General features: G+C 42.7%; 1 protein-coding gene across 1 annotated transcript in view; it reads left to right on the forward strand.

Moving 5' to 3' along the window:
- Positions 1-21,125, forward strand: part of EGFLAM (EGF like, fibronectin type III and laminin G domains) — a 99,965-nt gene that overhangs the window by 58,664 nt on the left and 20,176 nt on the right. Inside the window, exons 8-10 of the mRNA XM_034774018.1 lie at positions 10,989-11,104; positions 11,377-11,707; positions 19,995-20,095. Coding sequence (XP_034629909.1) covers positions 10,989-11,104; positions 11,377-11,707; positions 19,995-20,095 — 548 coding nt within the window. The remainder of the gene's footprint in view (positions 1-10,988; positions 11,105-11,376; positions 11,708-19,994; positions 20,096-21,125) is intronic.

The following is a 21,125-nucleotide window of genomic DNA, read 5'->3' on the forward strand; positions in this document are numbered from 1 at the left end:
ATGTTTTATTGGTTTTTTATCAGTTAAAATTTAAAATCAGAAGTCTCATATATACTGTACCTGACTGTGACTGAGCCTTTGAGGGACTGGGCAGTGCTGACAGCTAACTCATTCACACCTTCCTGTTGTAGTTACATGTACAGATTTCTAATGTACTAATGTTGTTTTCCCTACTCTTTCCAGATTAATGTCATGTCAGTTCCATTACTCAATTTCAACAGACTGGAATGTTATTCAGAAAGTGCAATATTCCCAAATTAGCATTCAGAGCCTGAGTATTTTCTGGGCAACGGCCCACAGTGGAAGATGGAGAAAACAGATACAAGCTGTAGATGCAGTCATTACTAAGCAGGACTGGTATCCACTCATGTAGTGAAGGATCATTAGATGATCTAAATGCACATTAGGATATTAGAAGTACTTGTGGCACCTTAGAGACTAACAAATTTATTAGAGCATAAGCTTTCGTGGACTACAGCCCACTTCTCTACTGCTTAGGCTGTAGTCCACGAAAGCTTATGCTCTAATAAATTTGTTAGTCTCTAAGGTGCCACAAGTACTTCTAATATCCTAATGTGCATTTAGATCATCTAATGATCCTTCACTACATGAGTGGATACCAGTCCTGCTTAGTAATGACTGCATCTACAGCTTGTATCTGTTTTCTCCATCTTCCACTGTGGGCCGTTGCCCAGAAAATACTCAGGCTCTGAATGCTAATTTGGGAATATTGCACTTTCTGAATAACATTCCAGTCTGTTGAAATTGAGTAATGGAACTGACATGACATTAATCTGGAAAGAGTAGGGAAAACAACATTAGTACATTAGAAATCTGTACATGTAACTACAACAGGAAGGTGTGAATGAGTTAGCTGTCAGCACTGCCCAGTCCCTCAAAGGCTCAGTCACAGTCAGGTACAGTATATATGAGACTTCTGATTTTAAATTTTAACTGATAAAAAACCAATAAAACATCCACAAAAAAGAAAGAGAAGTTGGTGTCTATCCAATAAACACCAGAACAACACTGGAAATGATCACTTGTGTTTAAGGGTTTGTGTACACAGAACAGTAATGCATACTACGGGGGTGTGATTTCTAAAGCACACTAATGTGTTGTCGCTTAATTGGTCTGTGTGTGGACCTTGATGGCACACACTAAAGGCTTCCTAATGCACTTTAACATATTGCTGTTTGCATCATCACAACATTAAACATTACAAAGATTGCTCATTATAGCAGTATATACTGTCATGTAATATACATTACAATCATATACAAAGTGCCCTGAAAACTCCTGATTTTTGGACATCCTTCCTAAAATTAAAAAATTGCTAAAAATACCCCCACCCCAATGAAATTAATAAACTCCAAAAACCAGAAGCCATCAATGTACATATACTGAACTTAATTACAGAGGTCTAACATGGCCAGAAGATGCACAGAAGTCTAACAAATCCCTCCAACAATCTCCATTGGAAATCAGAGTAGAGATCTACAGGTAATGAAATATCCACCCCCCTCTAGTTCACATCTAGCCAGAGTTACCCTGACCAAATCGACTGAAATAAAATATCAGCAGAAACTCTGGTAGGATGGATTTATGTAAATCAAGTCAATTTGAATCACCAAATGGAAAGCCTCAATTTAAATCATCGATTTTAATCAGCTTTTCCATTTGTACTTCAGTTATTTTCTGAACAAAGGCACATTATTCTTATTGGTTGATATAACCATTAAAACATGTTGATTTACAACTAAATAGAGCCTTTAAACTAGATTTGGTACATCTTTTTGCTACCTAGGAGGGCACCCCATGTACATTTATTTAAACAATGATATCGCTTAATATTTTCAGATTCTTATTGTCCATTTTTAGTATGTTAGAAAATGGTGAATGATATATTAACTTTTTGCTGATGATTTGTGTCAAGCTGCATTAGGATGGTAACTGGAATTTAATTAAACCAACAAAACTGCAAATGATATTTATTTTTATTAAACAACACAACCTTAAATGTTTTGGATGCATAAACTTCAGTATTTTGATATGAGCTGGAAAGTAAGTTTACATGGTGGTTGGTGTCATAAATATTCATAAGTTGAAAACTGAGCCAATCAGAGGTTAGGTAGGGAGAAGCTATAAAATAAGAGAATGAAACCACCCAGGTGAGCTCAGTGGTGATGAGATACATGATGGAATCTCCTGGAGTCAGAGGCTGGGTCATGACTTTACCAATCTCTTGCACCTGGTCACACAGCTCCTGGGTCCCCACAGGATCGTACATGACCTATTGTGCCATATTTATAAAGCTTGACCAGTTACATATTTTCCCCGTTTCTTTCTTTAAATAGAAAAGCAACCTTTAACTCAAAGGTTTTGATAGAGACTTGTGGATTCAGCATATATATTTGCTAATGGAATGTTTTAAGATATCATCATAAATTTAGGCATTAATATATTTGGTATTAAATTCAGATTTTGTTTTAAACGGGTTTATTTTAAAAAGAAAAACTTGCTATAATTTAAATAACAACAATTAAAAGTCAGATTTAAATTTTAAAAAATCCATATTTTTTCCCCCAAAAATATTGATTTTTATGCACCCTGAACTCCGAAGAAGACAGTGTTACTGCAAAGGTTATTTCATTGCCGGCAAATTGACATGTCTGATACTGAAGCACCTTTTCTCTTTTACGTTTTGCATCCGAGGAAGTGGTATTACTTCAAAGAGCAAATAGTAGTCTCATCCCCCCCCCCCTTCCTCTCCCTTGTCTACACTGGTGCACATACTCCATGCTTATGCCTGTTCCCCATACCCATGCTGTGTGTCCACATATGCTATGCTGGACCCGGGTACACATACACCCATGTCCATACTGCTGTATCCCAGGGTTCTGTGCATTACACAGAGACACTCTAGGAACCGCTTTGCTGTGTGCTCTTGGTACTGTCCCCAGTTCTCACGTATTTGTAGGTGCCAGTTTGTGACCATGTTTCCCTCCAGCCAAACTGGGTAGAAGACATGGTTGGAGCAATGGGATGATGATGTGGTTCTGCTCCTGCTCCTTATTGTGAGGCAAATGTTTATGCCGTGGAGAAGGCTATCAGTGAGATGCTGGGTGGAATTTGGGCAGAACTTTGTGACATGTCAAAGATTGCTGACATTGAAAGTGAATGACAATTCATTCAGCTGTTATGGCACAGATAGGGTGAATGCTGGTGTTGCCCGCGGTGGACCATTCCTTCTGGTGCAGGAGAACCAGCACAGTGTGGTGGGATCACATTGACTTGGAACCTGGGATGACAAGCAGTGGCTTCAGAACATCTGAAGAAGGAAATAGAGCTTCATTGAGCTGTATGAGGATCTTGCACCACACCTTTGCATTGCCAGAACTCTCAGTTCAGGGAAGCCATACAGGTGCAGAAGCAGGTGGCTATAGCCCTGTGGAAGTTATCAACACCAAACAGCTATAGGTCAACTACAAACCACTTTGGGGCTGGAAACTCCACTGATGAGATCATGGTTGTGCAGGAGTCTCAAGTGTTTCCTGGCACTGGACTGGAGTTCACTCAGTGACCCCCTGCTCCAGACTCTGAAATTTTCTGGTACTGGTGTATGTTCCTGCTGCTCTGGGTGAATTCATGGAGGACAATGTATTCTTACTACACATTGATTAGCACCTGGGTGTAGTGGGTGTGCCAGGGGGCTGCTCTGGGAGCAGGAGCTGTATTCACCTGTATGGATTAAAAGAGTGACCTTTTTAGATTGGGTAGGGTCAGGCAGAAAAGGGCTCAGTGCATTATGGGAATGGGGGTATGGAGGACTATTGAAACTCAAGACCTTGTACATGCCCCTTGCCCCCATCCACGCTGCACACTGGCATGGGTATAGGGCCATGCCACAGCCTGAAGCATGTACTTATCTACACCCCCCCAGGCATGCTAGCTTTCTCACCCTCTACTCACCTTCAGACACATGCTTCTGGGGTTTAGGTGTGGACAATATGGGATTATGATGGCACAACCATGTACATGTACAGTTGCTAGTGTAGATGTAGCCTGAAATATCTTGATGAGAAATAGTTGGATTTCTTTTAACTACAGTCTTCAGTTTGTATTTCCTAGGTTTGCAATGTTTGTTTGGGGGATAATTACAATATTCTTATGATAGTTCTTACCTGTAAAGTATTAACAGGTACTTTAAGCCTTAATGCCAGTTTATCGTATTTTTTGGTCTGGGAATATAAAATTAAATAAACCATTTATATTGTATAGTGACGTGCATGCACGTGGTGGGCCAAATCCTGAGCGTTACCCCAAATGCATTTGAACTTGTATGTTTCTGCTGTATTGGAGGCTAACATAGAAGGAGCACTCCACTCCTGCATATATTCCATGCATTCACGAAGCACCCTGATCTTCTATCTCATTTTCCACGTGCATCACAAGCTGCTCTGATTGTTATTTATTTTTTAGAGTTCAGTAGTTCCTATACTGTGTCAGGCACTTTCCAAACCCCGAGGAAGACATGGACCCTGCCCTGAGAGAGTCACACCATCTGCCTACTTACCATGAACTAAAGAAGGCCTTGGACATTTAGGTGTTTCTAGGCCGGCTTCTGATAGATGCTGAACTCATTCCCCCTCCATCCTTCATCCCCCAGCTCCCACAGAATTCAATAGTATCTCTGTGTTAAGCTGTCTGTGAGTTACAGTGCATGATCACCTTAGCAAAGCTGACCCAATGTTCATTGTATTCTGAAGAGCTGCTAACAGTGTCACCTGACGTGACAGACCTCCCAGAATCATTGCAAATAGAACATCTGGCCTTGATTACCTGCAATAATAATTATTATTATATAATAATACAGTGTGGTTGGTTATATGTTACAATTATCCGCATGCAGAGAGGGGACAAAGGGAGATGTTAACTCCATGGTTAACTTGAGTCCTAACTATATATTGATTTTTGTATTGCAAAGAAATGATGTAATATTTTGCTTTAGTTAATTTTATTGTATATTTTTGTATCTGTGTTCTGGTACAGCACCTACCACAGGGGGATCCTGGTCCGTGACTGGGGCTCATAGTTGCTACAGTAATACAATAAATAAATAAAAATATTTCCTTCATGTAAAGATACTTCAGATATTTTTCAATGTATTTATTTTTCCAGTATATTAAAACACATGTTTTAGAGATGGCTCTGGGTGCGTATATACTTTCTCAAAACCAACATATTTCAAATATCAAATGTAACAATTACAAAAATAATAAATTCTCTCACAGAATCAAATAAGCAAAGTAGCCCCACCTGCAGCTCTCATGCCTTTGCCCCTATGCTGCAGCCTGGGAAAACAGATGGAATTTTTACTATGGCCTGGAGGTCAACAGTCTTGGGCTTCATCATACCAGCAGGGGAAGTGAATTCTACTCAGGACTTTTCACGGCAAATATTCTGCCACCTGCCTTTTAGGGCAAACAATTCAACAGTGTCCACTAATTCTGGGTGCATCACTTTTTCAGGGACCAGCCATCTCAAGCTGGCTACTTGAAAAATGAGTTACACCAAGAATCAGCTGCCCCTTTTGAAAAAGGGTGGCCCAGATATTTAAACCTGGAGTGTCTAAGTTTGAACTCATCTGAGGTCATACACAGGGAAAGAGACGATCTTTTAGGTAGTTAGGATTAATGGATTAGTATTATTGTTCCCATTATATAGACAGGGTTGGGATCCAGTGATTTCTCTAAGTGAATCATTGACAGGAATAGAGTTCAGTCTCCTGATCATTAAACAAAGTTGCCTTCCGTGTATTTTGATGTTAGAACTATGTGATCCTCTGAATTGAATGAGTTTGTGGCACCTACATTTAACAAAACTACTTTGAAGCGCTTTGCAATCTAGTTCCTACATAATTCTGCTTGTGTTGGTCAATATGCCCATGGCTACTTAATTGGCAATAACAGTTTGTGCTGATTCCTATTTATTTTGAAAAGGTTTCTTTGGTATAACTTAATCCCTGATTATTTGGAGAGAGGCTGTTTTATGTCAATGACTCCCTGCAGGTTTTTCAATTAATTATGGGACAGGATTACAAGGCTGGTAGAGGGTCTTAGATGGGCTTCATCTCCTTGCACACTGGAGCACTAATGTAATGAAATATAGAACATGTTTTTAGTCTCTGTAGTCATTGTTTTGGTATTCACAAAGCACCACTTGGTTTAATCATTCCTGATTTGCCACCCATTATGTGGTGAGCTCTTTGCTAGAGTTATGCAGTGCTCCTAATACATCAGCCAGCACGTGGTTTCTCTTTAAAATACTCCTCTTAGCTTCTTTGTCTTCTGGTTATTTTATATTTGTGTTGCCTCACATGTGGGTATCATGTCATATCATATGATCCAGGATGTGAACTGAAAACTCAGGGGGGTATAAGATAGTCTCATCTTGCTGTGTGAGAATTCACCCCTGTAAATCCAGACACAGCAAGATGAGACTATACCTCCCAGTCTTTGTATTTGTGTTTACAACTGCATCATGCTTTACCTGAGTCATGCGCAGGTCAGCAGGTAGAGTAATAAGTTACGTGTGCTGGCTGTGACAATCTGGCTTTCTGCTGAGCTTTTCCTTTCTATGTGGATCAAGCACCCCTTAAAGTTTTCCTTACAATTTTTGGTTGTTTTGAAACACAAGTTTCTGTTCATTGTCAATTTTGGGCCAGATCCTGCAGTTGTGTCAGGATCCCATTGATCAGCAGGAAATTTTCCTAAGAATTTGGCCCTATATGAGTGGCAATAGTGGGTTGGGCTAGGGTAATCTTAGCCAAATGAGAGACCTGTAAGTACTGGGGCCCCTAAGATGCTCCTGTCCCCCCAATGCCAAACTTCCACATTCTCTCATTAAGTAAAATGCCACACAAAACCAGCCAGAAGAAGGGCTTTGAAGAAGGACCTTGAAGCAACCTTTTTTTTGACAGCCATAATAAGCCATATCTTCTTTGCTCTTCTTCCCAGGCTTTAAATGTTGTGCCTGCTCAATACATTAAAAAGCATTGTCAAGGCAAAATATTTCATCTCTTTTGTGCCTCACATTGACATGGAACATTCTGATCCAAAACCCAAAAAAGATACACACTCTGCCCTTAGAATTGGGCATCTTTTCTAAGTCAGTGACCCTGATTCTGTTCTCATTAAAACTGGTGTCACTCAGGAATATCCATTGTGGTCAGTGGAGTTATACCAGTGCAAAACTAGCATGGAGTCAATACCATACCCAGTGAGTATGTATCTGGAGGCCAAAGAGGGCTCTAACATTTTTCCTGTATGTGGTAGTAGGAAGGAGTTTGCTTGCTTTCTTTTCATTTTTTTACAAGTCAGCTTCTGCTATCCTTACTCAGCCAAAACTCCCATTAAAATTGGTAGAAGCTTTGCTTGAGAAAGGAGGGAGTGTCGCAGGATCTGCCCTTTCACGAATATTTCTTATGTAGTCTGCGACCTTTGAATTAGAAAAGGTATGATACATATGTTAGATATTTTGAATACAGTTTTGATCACATCCCAAGTCATGATTGGTACCATTGTTCCGTGTTTCTCTCCACCCCTCTCCCCAGTTTTATGACCTATTAACAAATGAGAGGAGTATTGACTGAACTGGGTTGACTTTGAAACAGCTACATACACACTATATAAGTCTGTCTTTTAGAAAGGCAAGCTGCCCCTAGTGAAATTACAGATCTGACATAAAAGTAAAGATATTCCAATGGACTGAGATTGCCTAGATCCAAGGTGAGCTGATGAGAATACTGGCTAGCCATATGCTCCATTTCATTCAAACCACTCCCCAGTATAATGCAGATTTCACTTATAATGTTGCTGCTGTGGCTGTTATTATTGCCTTAGTTTCTCGTGCACACTGATTCTTTTGCAGACATTCATTATAGCTCATAAAACATAATTTGCCAATGGTATAGAGTGGGGAAGGAGGACATCCAGCCAGTGATTGCTCTTTGTATGAGGTAAAAGCAGGGTGCCTACCTAACTATGGTTAAATTCTGGGTTAAATGTTCACCCTACTAATATGATTAACCCCACTGGCTACTCACGTGAGTACTGGGAGTAGAAGCTTTCACCAATATTTTTATAACAGATATTTTTCTACTCCCACAATGAAAGCAGAATTGGTCCCAATATATATTATCTCTCTCGTTAACTATAGTAATCATCTGTTTCTGAATACATACTGTGGGACAAATTCTACTCTCACTGACACCGTTGTCAATCCAGAGTCAATATCATTATTTCAGTAATTTACAAGGTGTCACAGAAAGCAGGATTTAATCCTTTAACAAAAACCAGGAGTGTATTCTGAGTATGTGCATGACTAGTTAACCATGAACTTTTACGAAACTCTTAGGAGCTGAAAGTCATATTATAAACTCAGCAGAGCTACATTTCTAAGATGTAACTCATTTACACTAAATACTTCCAGTTAATATAGGGCTGATGTAATATCTTATTTATAGATAGATATAGATAAGATTGGATTAAAAGCCTTGCACCTTTTCTACAATTATTTGGGCTGGAAACACAGATGCCTTATTATCTCTGCCAAAATTGCTCCCTAATTGTGTTGTGTGCTAATATAACAGCTTCTACCCACAAATAAATCTAGTACCTAGCATTTTGTGGGCTGCCTTTGGATTGGTAAAGTAGCAGCATGAATATATAGCTGGTGAGCATATGTTTGATTTCATAACTGTCTGCAGCCAGAGTTTCTGGGTTGTTGGTGCAGCGGCAGAAAGAGACCGAGCGCTCCAGTTCTGCTAATCATTGTCTGCAAAAAGCTCTGTGGTTGAACTGGCATTTCCCCCTCTGGACTGTAGGTCACTGAGATTCTTTTGCTGTTCCCACACTGCAAGAGGAGTTTGTTATCCAGAACTAGACAAGTACAATCTACGTGATAATGCGGAATGCCTCAGCTCACACTGCGCCTACTGCAGGTCCTTTGAGTCATGTTATCTTTGATCAATTCTATCACTTTGCTCAGTGGAGGAAGTTAAGACCTCTGTGCTATAAAGTGGCTGGTTGTTTTTTTCATGTTGGCAGCTATCCCTGGTACTGTGCTCTCCTTCAGCAGGTGTTCTTTGGCTGGACAGGCTTTGTAGCTGTACGCTTTGCAATATAAATTCCTATCTCTAACTAGAGAGAGTACAGGTAGTTCTGGGGTCCTAAAATAAGCAAGCACATGCATTCAACCCACACAGAGACTTGGCAAAGCATGGATCAGCAGTGGTAGCTTAAATGGCCAATTAAGAACCTAGCATTATGGGGTGTGCATGAAAATACATGTAAAAATGCCTCTGAACTGGTTGTTTTTGTGAGAAAATTATTTTGTGAAAAAAGCAAATCTATGAAAACATTACTGGTGCATTAGTTACTAAGGGCATGGCTACACTTGCAGATGTAGAGTGCTTTGAGTTAAACCAGCCTTTGTAGAGTGCAGTAGGGAAAGCGCTGTAGTCAGTCCACACTGACAGCTGCCAGTGCACTAGCATGGCCACATTAGCAGCTCATGCAATGGCCACAGAGAGCAGTTCATTGTGGTAGCTATCCCAGCATGCAAGTGGCTGCAATATGCTTTTCAAATGGGTGGGTGGGTGGGGTGGAGTGTCACAGGGAGTGTGTTGTGGGGGAAGAGAGTGGGTTTTGGGGGGCTGAGAGCATGTCAGCATGCTGTCTTGTAAGTTCAGACCCCCCCCTTCTCTCTCTCACACACAGCATTCCACAGTAATGGTTGCTTTGTCTCAGAGCAGATAAGCATGCTGGCTGTCAAACGGAGCTTTCAAAGGGCATATCCAAAACAATAACAAGAGTGGCCACTTGACATAAGGGGATTATGGGACGTTTCCAGAGGTTGATCAGAGCGCAGTAATGTAACACCTCATTCACACTGACACTGGGGTGCTCCAGCAGGGGCGCATCAAACATTATTCTACTCGCCGAGGTAGAGTACCAGGAGCGCTCTAGCCGTGGAGTCAGAGCACTCTACGTGCCTTGCCAGTGTGGACGAGTAGTGAGCTAGTGCACCTGGGCTCCTTGAATGCGCTGTAACTCGCAAGTGTAGCCAAGCCCTAACTCCCTAGTATTTTAAACCACTGTCAAAAATAAGACTTGTTTGTAATGCCTAATGTCTATCCTGTTAAACTTTGTTGGTTAGGATTACCTATTGTCATTGTTTGTCTAGTATCAAGATGGGATAGAGACTATAGAATACATGCAAATAAAGAGAGTCTCTGCCCTGAGATTGCACCATCTGAAATAATGGCCCTTAACCTGTAGTCTGTATAACACTTCGGGTGGTGCACAGAGAGCTGGTTCCTCACATGGTGCTGGCTCACCTCATTTTCAGCTGCTAAATTGCACTTTAAAAAGCTAAAAATACATTAAAGGTGGCATTTTCCAAAGTGACCAAGTGTGACCGTTGAAGTAAATGGGAGCAGACTAAGGCCAAAGCTGAGTGCTATTGAAAATCTCACCCTGAATATCTTCCTGCTTTTACTTTTCCAGGTAAGCAGTTGTTGTGGTTAACCCAGGGATGATATTCTGTCACCAATAAAGGAGGTAGTGGACCATGCACTCGCAAATGGGGGTGAATTTGTTCAGTGAGACAATATAGCTAGTAAAAATGGGGTCCACACTGAAACTCCGGTCTAAAAGAATGATGTACAGTGCACGGAGTGCAGTGGGACATCCAGAGGAGAGCGTCACTTGGTTTGCTTTATATTTAATTTTTGATGTATTAGCTCTACAATATGCTTTCCATCTTGACACTGGCACATTTGCTGATTCTTTAAAATGAATGCCAACACCATCCTGGTTCTCATTGTTCTGAGTTAAGACCTGAACTTCTGTGCAGGAATTGATGGCTCTGTGTTGAAAAGAGAAAAAATATGTGAACTGAATATACCAGTTTTGTCTTCACAGGTTCTGAGGAGTTAGGAAGTGGAAGCTATGGGCATCGGTACATCACAGGCACCATAGTCAGTGACGATGATGGATTTGATATTGATGATTCAGACTATGACATTTATATTGAAGAGGTAAATTCAAAGGTTCCAGTTTGGCATTTCTATTTGTATTTATTTTCTAGTGGTATTATAGATAAAGGGACTTGATCCTGTTGGCATATTTAACCTTTAACCTTATGTGCGCAGGTAAAATAAAAGTGGCTTGTTTGTGTCTTTTTCTTCCTTTAAGATGAATTTGTTTCTTCAAATATATTTCTTAGGGGATGTAGCTTTAATTTCCGTGGAACATGTTTAATTTTAGCTTATGACTGTACTAAACTTAAGTTTCTTTTATCTTGCTTTAGCTCAAGCCACTTCCAGCTATCAAAGGAGGCAACAGGAAGTTTTTGGTTGAAACCAAGGTTGCTCCAGGGTCTAGTACAAGGCTCCTATCCAGGCTAATTACGACCACCTCTGATCCTATTACTTCCCCTGCAACAACTATGCGCCCCATTCCTACAACCACTACAGCTAAGGCAACCACAAGGAATGGCATAGCCTCAGCAGTACGGCTGTTTGATCTGTCCTGTGATGAAACCATCTGCTCTGCCGACAGCTTTTGTGTCAATGATTATGATCGGGGCGGTTCTCGGTGTCATTGTAACCTGGGCAAAGGAGGAGAGACTTGCACAGAAGGTAGGTTTTGTGCAGGGCCAGGGCAATTATTCTCCAAGCACAACACAATTCCGTCCTTAGCAACTTGATGGATGGATGGGTTTCTTTTCCTAATCGGCTCCCACAGTTTGCCTCTTATGGTAACCAGTTTGGCAACTACTGATGCTTGCATGGTGGTGATGTTGTTCTGCAGTCTTTGACATTAACATCTCCACTAATCTAAGCTGTGATGAATTGCTCTGCGGTAAATTTCTATTCTATTCAGTTCAGTTTATCTGTGGGAAGAAACACAGTTTCATGGTAAACCAACAAAAAATACTCTTATTTAAATGGAGTTTGTTCTTAACAGGGCCCTAAAGGTAATAGTTAGTACCTCGGTCAGCTTCTCTCTCTCAAACACCAACTATCTTGCCTCACTTGCTTGTCCTTCAGCAGGGTCGGAAGAGTGACTTCTATACACTACAGGGAAAGGCTTAATTGAGTAGTCTGTGCACAGTAGTTGTAGCCAGGAATGTCAGAATTCTAGCCCCAGCTCTCTCACCATGTGGTTTTAAGAAAGTTACTCAACCTCCATTCTTACCCACACACTCTAGGGCACTCCACCTTTACTCTTCCATGGGCTCAAGGCATGACCTGATTAATTTAGGCACTCCCACCCTTTCCCAGTTCCTAGGGCTCAGGGCATAATCTTCTGTGGGTTTATGGGGCCTCTTACCAGTGAAAGAGCCTTACACAGTAATAGCCTAACCTCTGTTTATTAACAGTTACCAAAACAGAATACATAAACTAAGCATACAATGCTCACCACTCCCAATAAGGCAGACAAACTTTTCCTGATGGCCAGTCAGGATCAGGTCATCTGGGATTCCTCCGGCTTCTGCACGATATAGTTGGCAGGATGTTGAGATCTGGCAGCTCTGATCTTGGGCTGTGTCTTGCAGTTAAGTTCCAAAGAACTTCCTTTTGGACCCCAGTTTATGTAGCTAAACTTGAGTGCTGTTTAGCTCTACCTTCACCAATCATTGTAAACCAAAATACTACAAAACAGTGTTTTTTCACCAATTCTAGCCCATTACGAGACTATTCTTTAACCAATCCGACTCCACCATTGTAGTTGAATTAAATCTTGCAAAATTAGTTACACAATAGATAGAAACAATCAAAGAACCAGACAGAGACCATACAGATAAACAATAGAAAAGGAGGGACCATAAAGGCAAAACAATAAAGAAGTATTGTTTTCACAATCACAACTGTTGATAAGTGATTCCTTGCCAGACAGAATGCTATCAGTGTTCTTTAAACATTTTAAGATCTGTTTCTTTATCTGGTGATGGTGGGTACTATTAGGACCGGAGTGCCTTCTTCAAAGCCCAGTATTACATTGTTTTAATGTAATTTAGATGAAACGTGAGGATGTGACTTTCTGTTTTTTAGCTCATGGCGGCTGCTGTCCTAATGTGGCTGCAGAAAAAGGCCTCAGATCTTAGACCATGTCTCATTTTTGCCTTCTGGAAAACAGTGATTGTCACAACCAGGTCCAGTCCTGCTCTTTAAACTGACACCAATCTGTGTGACTGTGACGGGTTGGGTCACAGAAACCTCTTTGGGAACTGCCAGCTGATGTACCTAGACTACCTCTGAGCCCGTTTTCCCTGCCAGCTTGGGACTTCAGTACCTTGCCTTGTTTAAGCCAGACACACTTGCCTGCTGCAAACACAGATCCAAGTCTGAACCATGTCCCCCATAAGCTACCGGCTTAACTGAAAACAGCTTAAGAAGTGCTCCAATCTCCAGCACTCAGATACCCAGCTCCCAATGGGTTCCAAACCTCAAATAAATCCGTTTTACCCTGAATAAAGCTTAAGGGCAAACTCATAAATTGTTCATCCTCTATATCACTGATAGAGAGAGATTCACAGCTGTTTGCCCTCCCTTCCCCCCTTCCCCCCATATTAATACATACTCTGGGTTAATAAGTAAAAAGTGATTTTATTAAATACAAAAAGTAGGATTTAAGTGGTTCCAAGTAATAACAGACAGAACAAAGTAAATTACCAAACAAAATAAAATAAAACACGCAAGTTAAGTCTAATACAGTAGGAAACAATGCAGGTAAATCTCACCCTCAGAGATGTTCCAATAAGCTTCTTTGACAGACTAGCCTTGTGTGATAACATCCAACTGCTGAATCCAAGTGCTACTAAGATCCCTGGGTCTGGGCAGTGAGGATCACCGTTCCTAGTTCTGGGTCTCTCAGATGTACTCCATAGCAAGGGCATCAGAGCCTTCCCCAAACCCCCTGAGGTTCCACCATCCGAGGCCCCGGAAGCCAGAGCGGGGCTGGGGTGCCCACCCCCCAACCGGGGCGGGTTGGAGGGCTGAAAGCAGTCCCCTGTCCATGTCCCCGCCCTCTGTGTCCCCCACCCAGGGCAGGTGGAGGGACCCAGGCTCCCCACAGCTGCCCACATGGCTCTCCCTGACATGGCTCCAGCCAGCTGGGGGCCTCAGAGCTGCAGCCCGGCCATGATAAGAGTTGCATGGGCAGTTGTGGGGAGCCTTGGTGGACCCTCCACCTGCCCATGGTGCGGGGGGTTTGAGCAGCCCCCGGCTTGTGTCCCCGCACCCTGGGCCTCCCGTCCAGGGCAGGTGGAGGGTTTGCGGCTCCCCTGCCTGTGTGGCTCTTACCATGGCCAGGCTGTGGCTCCGAGGGTGAGGCTCATCTGTCCCTCTGACCACTACCCTATGCTGCTCATCCACATAGGAACTAGTAATGCTGCCAGGTGTGGCTCTGAGCAGATCAGCAGTGACTGCGGCATGAAGGGACAAAATCAGAAAGGCTAAGCCACCAAATGAGTTACACCTAGCAAGGAACATAGAAGGTAATAAGAAGAGGTTCTTTAAATACATTAGGAACAAGAGCAAGATGAAGGAAAGTATAGTTTCTCTACTTAGATAATAATAATAGATGACATCAAAAAAGCTGAGTTCTTTCATGCCTATTTTGCTTAAGTCTTCACTAAAAAGGTTAATGGTGATCAGATACTCAACCCAGTTAATATTAATGAAAAAGGGGAAGGAAGATAAGCCAAAACAGGGAAAGAACAGGTTAAAGAATATTTCAATACGTTGGATTTATTCAGGTCAGTAGGGCCCGATGAAATTCCTCCTAGAGCACTTAAGAAACTAACTTAAGCAATCTCAAAACCATTAGCAACTATCTTTGAGAATTCATGGCGGAAGAGTGAGGTCCCAGAGGACTTGAGAATGGCAAACATAATACCTATCCTTAAAAGAGGGAACAAAGAGGATCTGGGGAACTACAGACCAGTCAGCCTAACTTCAATTCCTGGAAGGATACTGGAACATATCATTAAACTGTCAGTTTGTAAGCACTTAGAGGATAATAGAGTTATAAGAAATAGCCAACATGGATTTGTCAAGAACACATCATACCAAGCCAACCTAATTAGCACTGACCCCCCTCCCACTTGGTAAAGCAACTCCCATCTTTTCATGTGCTGTATATTTATAGCTGCTTACTGTATTTTTCACTCCATGCATCCAATGAAGTGGGTTATATCCCACGAAAACTTACCCTAACAAATTTATTTGGGCATATGTCTACATTACCCATGTTACAGTGCGGCCATGGCAGCACTATGACGTGGGCAGTATAGACACGCTTTATCACCGGGGAAGAGCTCTCACAGCGATTAAAAAAAAAAACACCCCTAATGAGCGGTGGTAGCTTTACGCCAGGAGCGTGGCTCCCAGCGATAAAGCGCTGTCTATACTGGCGCTTTTTAGCGCTAAAACTTTTGTCGCTTGGGGGTGTGTGTGTGTTTTTTCACACCCCTGAGCAACAAAATTTTAGCGCTGAAAGTGGCAGTGTAGACACAGCCTAAGTCTAAGGGTGTGGCTACACTTGCAGATGTAGAGCGCTGTGAGTTAAACTCGCCTTCCTAAAGCACAGTAGGGAAAGCGCTGCAATCTAGCCACACTGGCAGTTGCAAGCGCACTGGCGTGGCCACATTTGCTGCACTTCCAGTGGCGTTGGGAGCGGTGCATTATGGGCAGCTATCCCAGCATGCAAGTGACTGCAACGTGCTTTTCAAATGGGGGTGGGGTAGGGTGGAGTGTGACAGGGAGTGTGTTGTGTGTATGTGGGGGGAGAGAGAGTGGGTTTTTGGGGTGCTGAGAGTGTGTCAGGATGCTGTCTTGTAAGTTCAGACTCCCTCTCTCCCTCCCCCCCCCCACTCATTCAAAGGAAACAGTAAACGTTTGCTTTTTCTCTGCTGGCTTCTCCGAAATGGAGCTTTGAAAGGGCATTTCCGCATTCCTGCAGACGATTTCACAACAATGACAAGAGTGGCCACTTGACTTAAGGGGATTATGGGACATTTCTGGAGGCTGATCGCAGCGTAGTAACGCAACACCTCGTTCATACTGGTACCGCGGCGCTCCAACAGGGATGCAGCAAATGTTATTCCACTCGCTGGGGTGGAGTACCAGCAGCGCTGTAGCTGTAGAGTCAGAGCACTCTACATGCCTTGCCAGTGGATGGGGAGTGAGCTAGGGCACCCGGGGCTGCTTTATTGCGCTGTAACTCGCAAGTGTAGCCAAGGCCTAAGGTGTCACAAGGACTCCTCATTGTTCATTCTGAGTCAGTGGCCCTGCTGGTTGCAATCCTTGTTTCATCAGGGGAGAGCCATTAACTGCTGATGGCCCTTGATAGCTTTATAACAGCTTTTCACACATAGCTTCCCCACTAGGTGTCAAGTTCTAACAATGAATACTCACAGCCACAATCAAAGGTTACAGTCCTAAATGGCATTCACAAACCAAATGAAATGTATAAGTTGACTTAGACAAATCCCACATTCTGTCACAGTGATAACAGTACTTGCAAATTGCTCTGTATTATTATGATTACTCTCACAAGTGTGGTCCCATCTGTTAAGGATCCTTACCTTTCCAGTTTGTCACCACAACAGAGCACTTGTATGCATGATTAAGATGAGATGCACACTGCATTTTCTTGTACAGGTGTCACATCAGAAGTCATGGCACTATACATTGTATGATCTAGTTCATTATATGCATTTACTCTCCTTACTTCAATGAACAGTAGCAGTTCTTGGGGAAAGTTCAATCTGCAAAGCAACTATTGTGACAATAGCTGATGGAACAGCTATAGATGTAATTTTTTTTTTTTTTTTTTGCCATAATGCCCAAGCCTGTGAAGTTATGGAATTCTTATGGATGTCACATAATTATATAAAGCTAGTGGAGCTGGAGCTGTTAATCTGAGTCTAGAATCAATTCTCTTTAATGGAGTATTTATCCCCAGGTGTCCTAACCAGATCATGCACTAATACTGCACAGTAGTGATCTTCCCCTCATGAGCCATCATCGCATGTTAAACAATGCATTAATTAGGCTGATGCTACAGAACTTTTTTATACTTAACAGTCCTTGTTAGAGTCACAATTCATCCAAGTATCAGGGGGTAGCCGTGTTAGTCTGTATCTACAAAAACAACAAGGAATCTGGTGGCACCTTAAAGACTAACAGATTTATTTGGGCATAAGCTTTCATGGGTAAAAACCTCACTTCTTTGGATGCAATTCATCCAGTGAACCCTTTTTATGGTCAGTACCTCTTGGGGATGAGTTTTCATCAGTTAATTCATTTGTGCTATACCCTCACTCATTTTTCTATAACAAGCTTTGTTAGTAGTGTTATTGTAGCCATATCTGTCCCAGATATTGTAGCTGTATCTCTCCCAGAGAGACAAGCTGGGTGAGGTAATATCTCTTATTGGACTAACTTCTGTTGGTGAGAGAGATATGCTTTCAAGCTTACACAGAACTCTTCTTCAGGTCTGGGAAATGTACTCGGAACGTCACAGTGAGATACAGATTGTTTAGCATAAGCAATTAACAAATATTTCAAGTAACAATTCAAAGTGAAGTGGCCCGATAAAACTCCTCCAGTCATAGGGGGAAAGGAAAAAACACCATATCACCTGTGAGTGAACACTGTTCACGAAGTGATCATTCTATATCTGACCTATCAGCCTGATTGGGGGATGGGGTATCTTGTGGTGAGCAGAGGAGTGAGGAGGGACCGGGTGGATGAGGAGGCAAGCGGCGGGCAGGCGGGGGATGAGGAGGTGAGCACAGGGGATCTTGTAGTGATCTGCGGGGGTGAGGAGGGACTCGGTGAGTGGCGGTGCCAAGTGGGGAGGGGGCGGAGCCTGGGGGTAGAACGGAGGCGGGGCCTGGGAGGAGTGTGGGCAGGGCTGCAGGTGGAAGAGGTGGGATGGGGGCTAGCCTCCCCCATGGGAAGCTTCACCTGCTGCCTATGCCTATCCGACATCATCCTTAAAGGACACCTGCACAACATTTTCAAAAGATGAACCGGAGAGCTTAAATTCATAACTTTGCTAGACATTAAAAATCATGGATTGAATAGAGACAGTGGATTTATGGCATATAAAAACAATCTATAACACGCCAATAATCCCCTGCTTCCCCCTCTGTTTTTACACACACACACACACACACACACACACACACACACACACACACACACACACACACACANCACACACACACACACACACACACACACACACACACACACACACACACTTTCCCCATTATGACTAGAGGGGTGTTAATGGACCTTCCCTTGAAATAAGTGTTAACTATTTATGCTAAACAATCTGATAAACCTCCTACTTAGCTGGTACACTCCTGAGTACATTTCCCAGACCTGAAGAAGAGCTTTGTGTAACCTCAAAAGCTGGTCTCTCTCACCAATAGAAGTTGGTCCAATAAAAGATATTACTTCACTCAGCTTGTCTCTCTAAAAAAGAAGTCCCCAGACTGTGAGGCACGCCTCCCTAGAGGTGCATGGAGGAACATTCGGGGGGGGGGTGTAGTAGGACCCAGGCCAGCCCCCACGGCGGGCAGGGAGGGAGTGCCACCCAGCCCTGTGCGGCACCCAGCTCCGCCCACAGCCCTGGCTCCCAGCTCCGTGCCTGGCCCCACCTCCAGATTCAGCCCCCAACCACGGCCCAGCCGCAGCTCCACACCTGGCCCCAGCCTCAGCCCCTGGTTGCATCTCCATTCCCTGCCACAGCCCTGCTCCCAGCCCCAGTCCTGCCCCAGTCTTGGCCTCCTTACCCCTGTCCATGTCCTCCCCCTCCCAGCCCCAGACCTGGGAGCCGGGACCCCACTCCTGGCTCCAGATGTGTGTGTGTGTGTGTGTGGGACCCCAGACAGGTAAGGGGGGTGCGACCCTGAAAAGTTTGGGGACCAATGCTCTAAAGCTCTGTTAGCTTCAGTCTAAGCTGTATTTTGTTTCTTTGCAGTGCAGCTGTAAAAGTAACTGTACTTGTGTACAAATGGAAAGGCAAAATCACCCCGAACACAAGTAATAGAGAAAGGTTAGAACCTCCATCCTTCCTACTTCATTAGGTTTATATCTGATTCAGAGATAATAGTCACATCCTGAGCTCTGGCTGAGGCATCCTTGATGCTCCTCAGGACCAGAATGTACAAAGGTGTCTTTAAGCCATCTTTGTGTTCTTCCCAATCATGGGGTGTCCTGCGCCTGGCTGACCTTCTGACATAAACTAGAGAAGCAAGAAGGCTGATTTGCCAGCGGCCAACAGCCCTAAGGGACCATTATAGCAGCCAATGATTGCCAGGGCATAGGCTGCCCTGGCCATACACTCTAAACTGGCCACAGAGAGGAGGTGGTAATGTGGAAGCTGTTATACCCACTCTAAGCCACCTAAGGATTCTCTGCTGGCTAAGTACATCAGCTTTAGAGCAGCTTTGCACAACAAAGCTGACCTAATGCAGCCTGGAATCTGACTCAATGTGTATTTCTCACATATGTTCTCTTCCCTGAGGAAAAAAATGCCTTGCTGTCTGTCTCTGTGTTAAACATTTTCCTAAATCAAGATGAATCACCAAGGACCAAATTCTGCTTTCAGTTACATCAGAAAACCTAGTGATGCCGCTGCTGAAACTGTTGAGCAGAATTTTCCCATGAGTATGCTGTTTCTGTGCAAGTTCAGCAGATCCTCTGAAACAAGGGAATTAGCTCTGAAAGGTAGTAGGAGGAGAAAGCAGTAGGTTAACTGATTGTTGACTATTGCTGACTAATAGTTGTCTCTGGAGGAACTCAGTCTTGTATTTTTGCCTGATGTTATCTGGTGCTAAATGTGCATATTGATTTTATATTTGAACACATTGCCAAACAACATGCTCTTATCTTTGCCTTTCAGATATTATTATCCAGTATCCTCAGTTCTCTGGCTACTCATACATCACCTTTGAACCACTGAAAAATTCCTATCAAACATTCCAAATTACTCTTGAATTCAGGGTAAGTTTAAGCAGTCCAGAACTCACAAAGCATTTTTAAATTGTATTCACTTCCATTAGTGTAAAGAAGGAACAATAGAAGAGTGAGTAGCTTCAAAAGCCTATGCTGCAAGCTAGATATTTCAGTGAGTTAATCCATAGCCTTCACCTCTGGAAATCTGGGTTCGCATCCCAAAAGAGAAAATAAATGTGATAGTCTCAGCCAAGATGTTTGTCCATACTCCTGGTAGTCTTTTTCTTAGGGAAGGTCCTGGAAATGGCAGTGTTGAGGGATTTCAGGTTAGCACTGACTTATTGTGACAGAGCTATACGGGTGAACTTTAGACTGCATTATGTTTGGAATTTTTGTAAATATCTATCTGTTCAGCAGTGGCACACACATAAACTAATTAAGTACCTCTGAACTTCCTGTTTCATAGATAAGCAGATGTCCCTCATGTTTTACAGCATACACTGATCATCTTCAGAGACGAGGAAGTTATTTTTTCCTTCTTCCACCAGGCGTAATATCATTATGATTATTTTCTTCCTCGGAAACACTAGATACTGGACTAGTTAGATCAGTGGTCTGATCTGATAGTGTAATTTCTGTGTTCACTTGCATTCATGCTATTTATTACAGGCAGAGCTGATAGCCTGTGATTAAGGTTGCCCAACACTTTCCATGAATAAATCAGAGTTTGTATACCTGCTCCTTTGCAATATGATAGTATACAGAGAAGAGTGGCCTGAAATCTGAACCATTTCCCAATAAAATCCTAATAGTGGATGCCTATCAAATATATGATTTTGTATTGACCCACTTCTAATTTTGACTCTGCAAGAAAAAATTCCATCCAACAATGGTGTTTCAAAACCAATATCACTACCCCCCCGTTTGTCCCCCTCTCTGAGAAAACAGTTCCTGGTTCCTGCACTAGTACTTCCATTAGTGCATTTACTTTATAGCCAGATTTCAGAGGGGTAGCCGTGTTAGTCTGTATCAGCAAAACCAACAAGGAGTCCATGTGGCACCTTAGAGACTAACACAT

This window comes from Trachemys scripta, chromosome 6 (genome assembly GCF_013100865.1).
Source record: "Trachemys scripta elegans isolate TJP31775 chromosome 6, CAS_Tse_1.0, whole genome shotgun sequence".
In the NCBI taxonomy this organism is placed as follows: Eukaryota; Metazoa; Chordata; order Testudines; family Emydidae; genus Trachemys; species Trachemys scripta.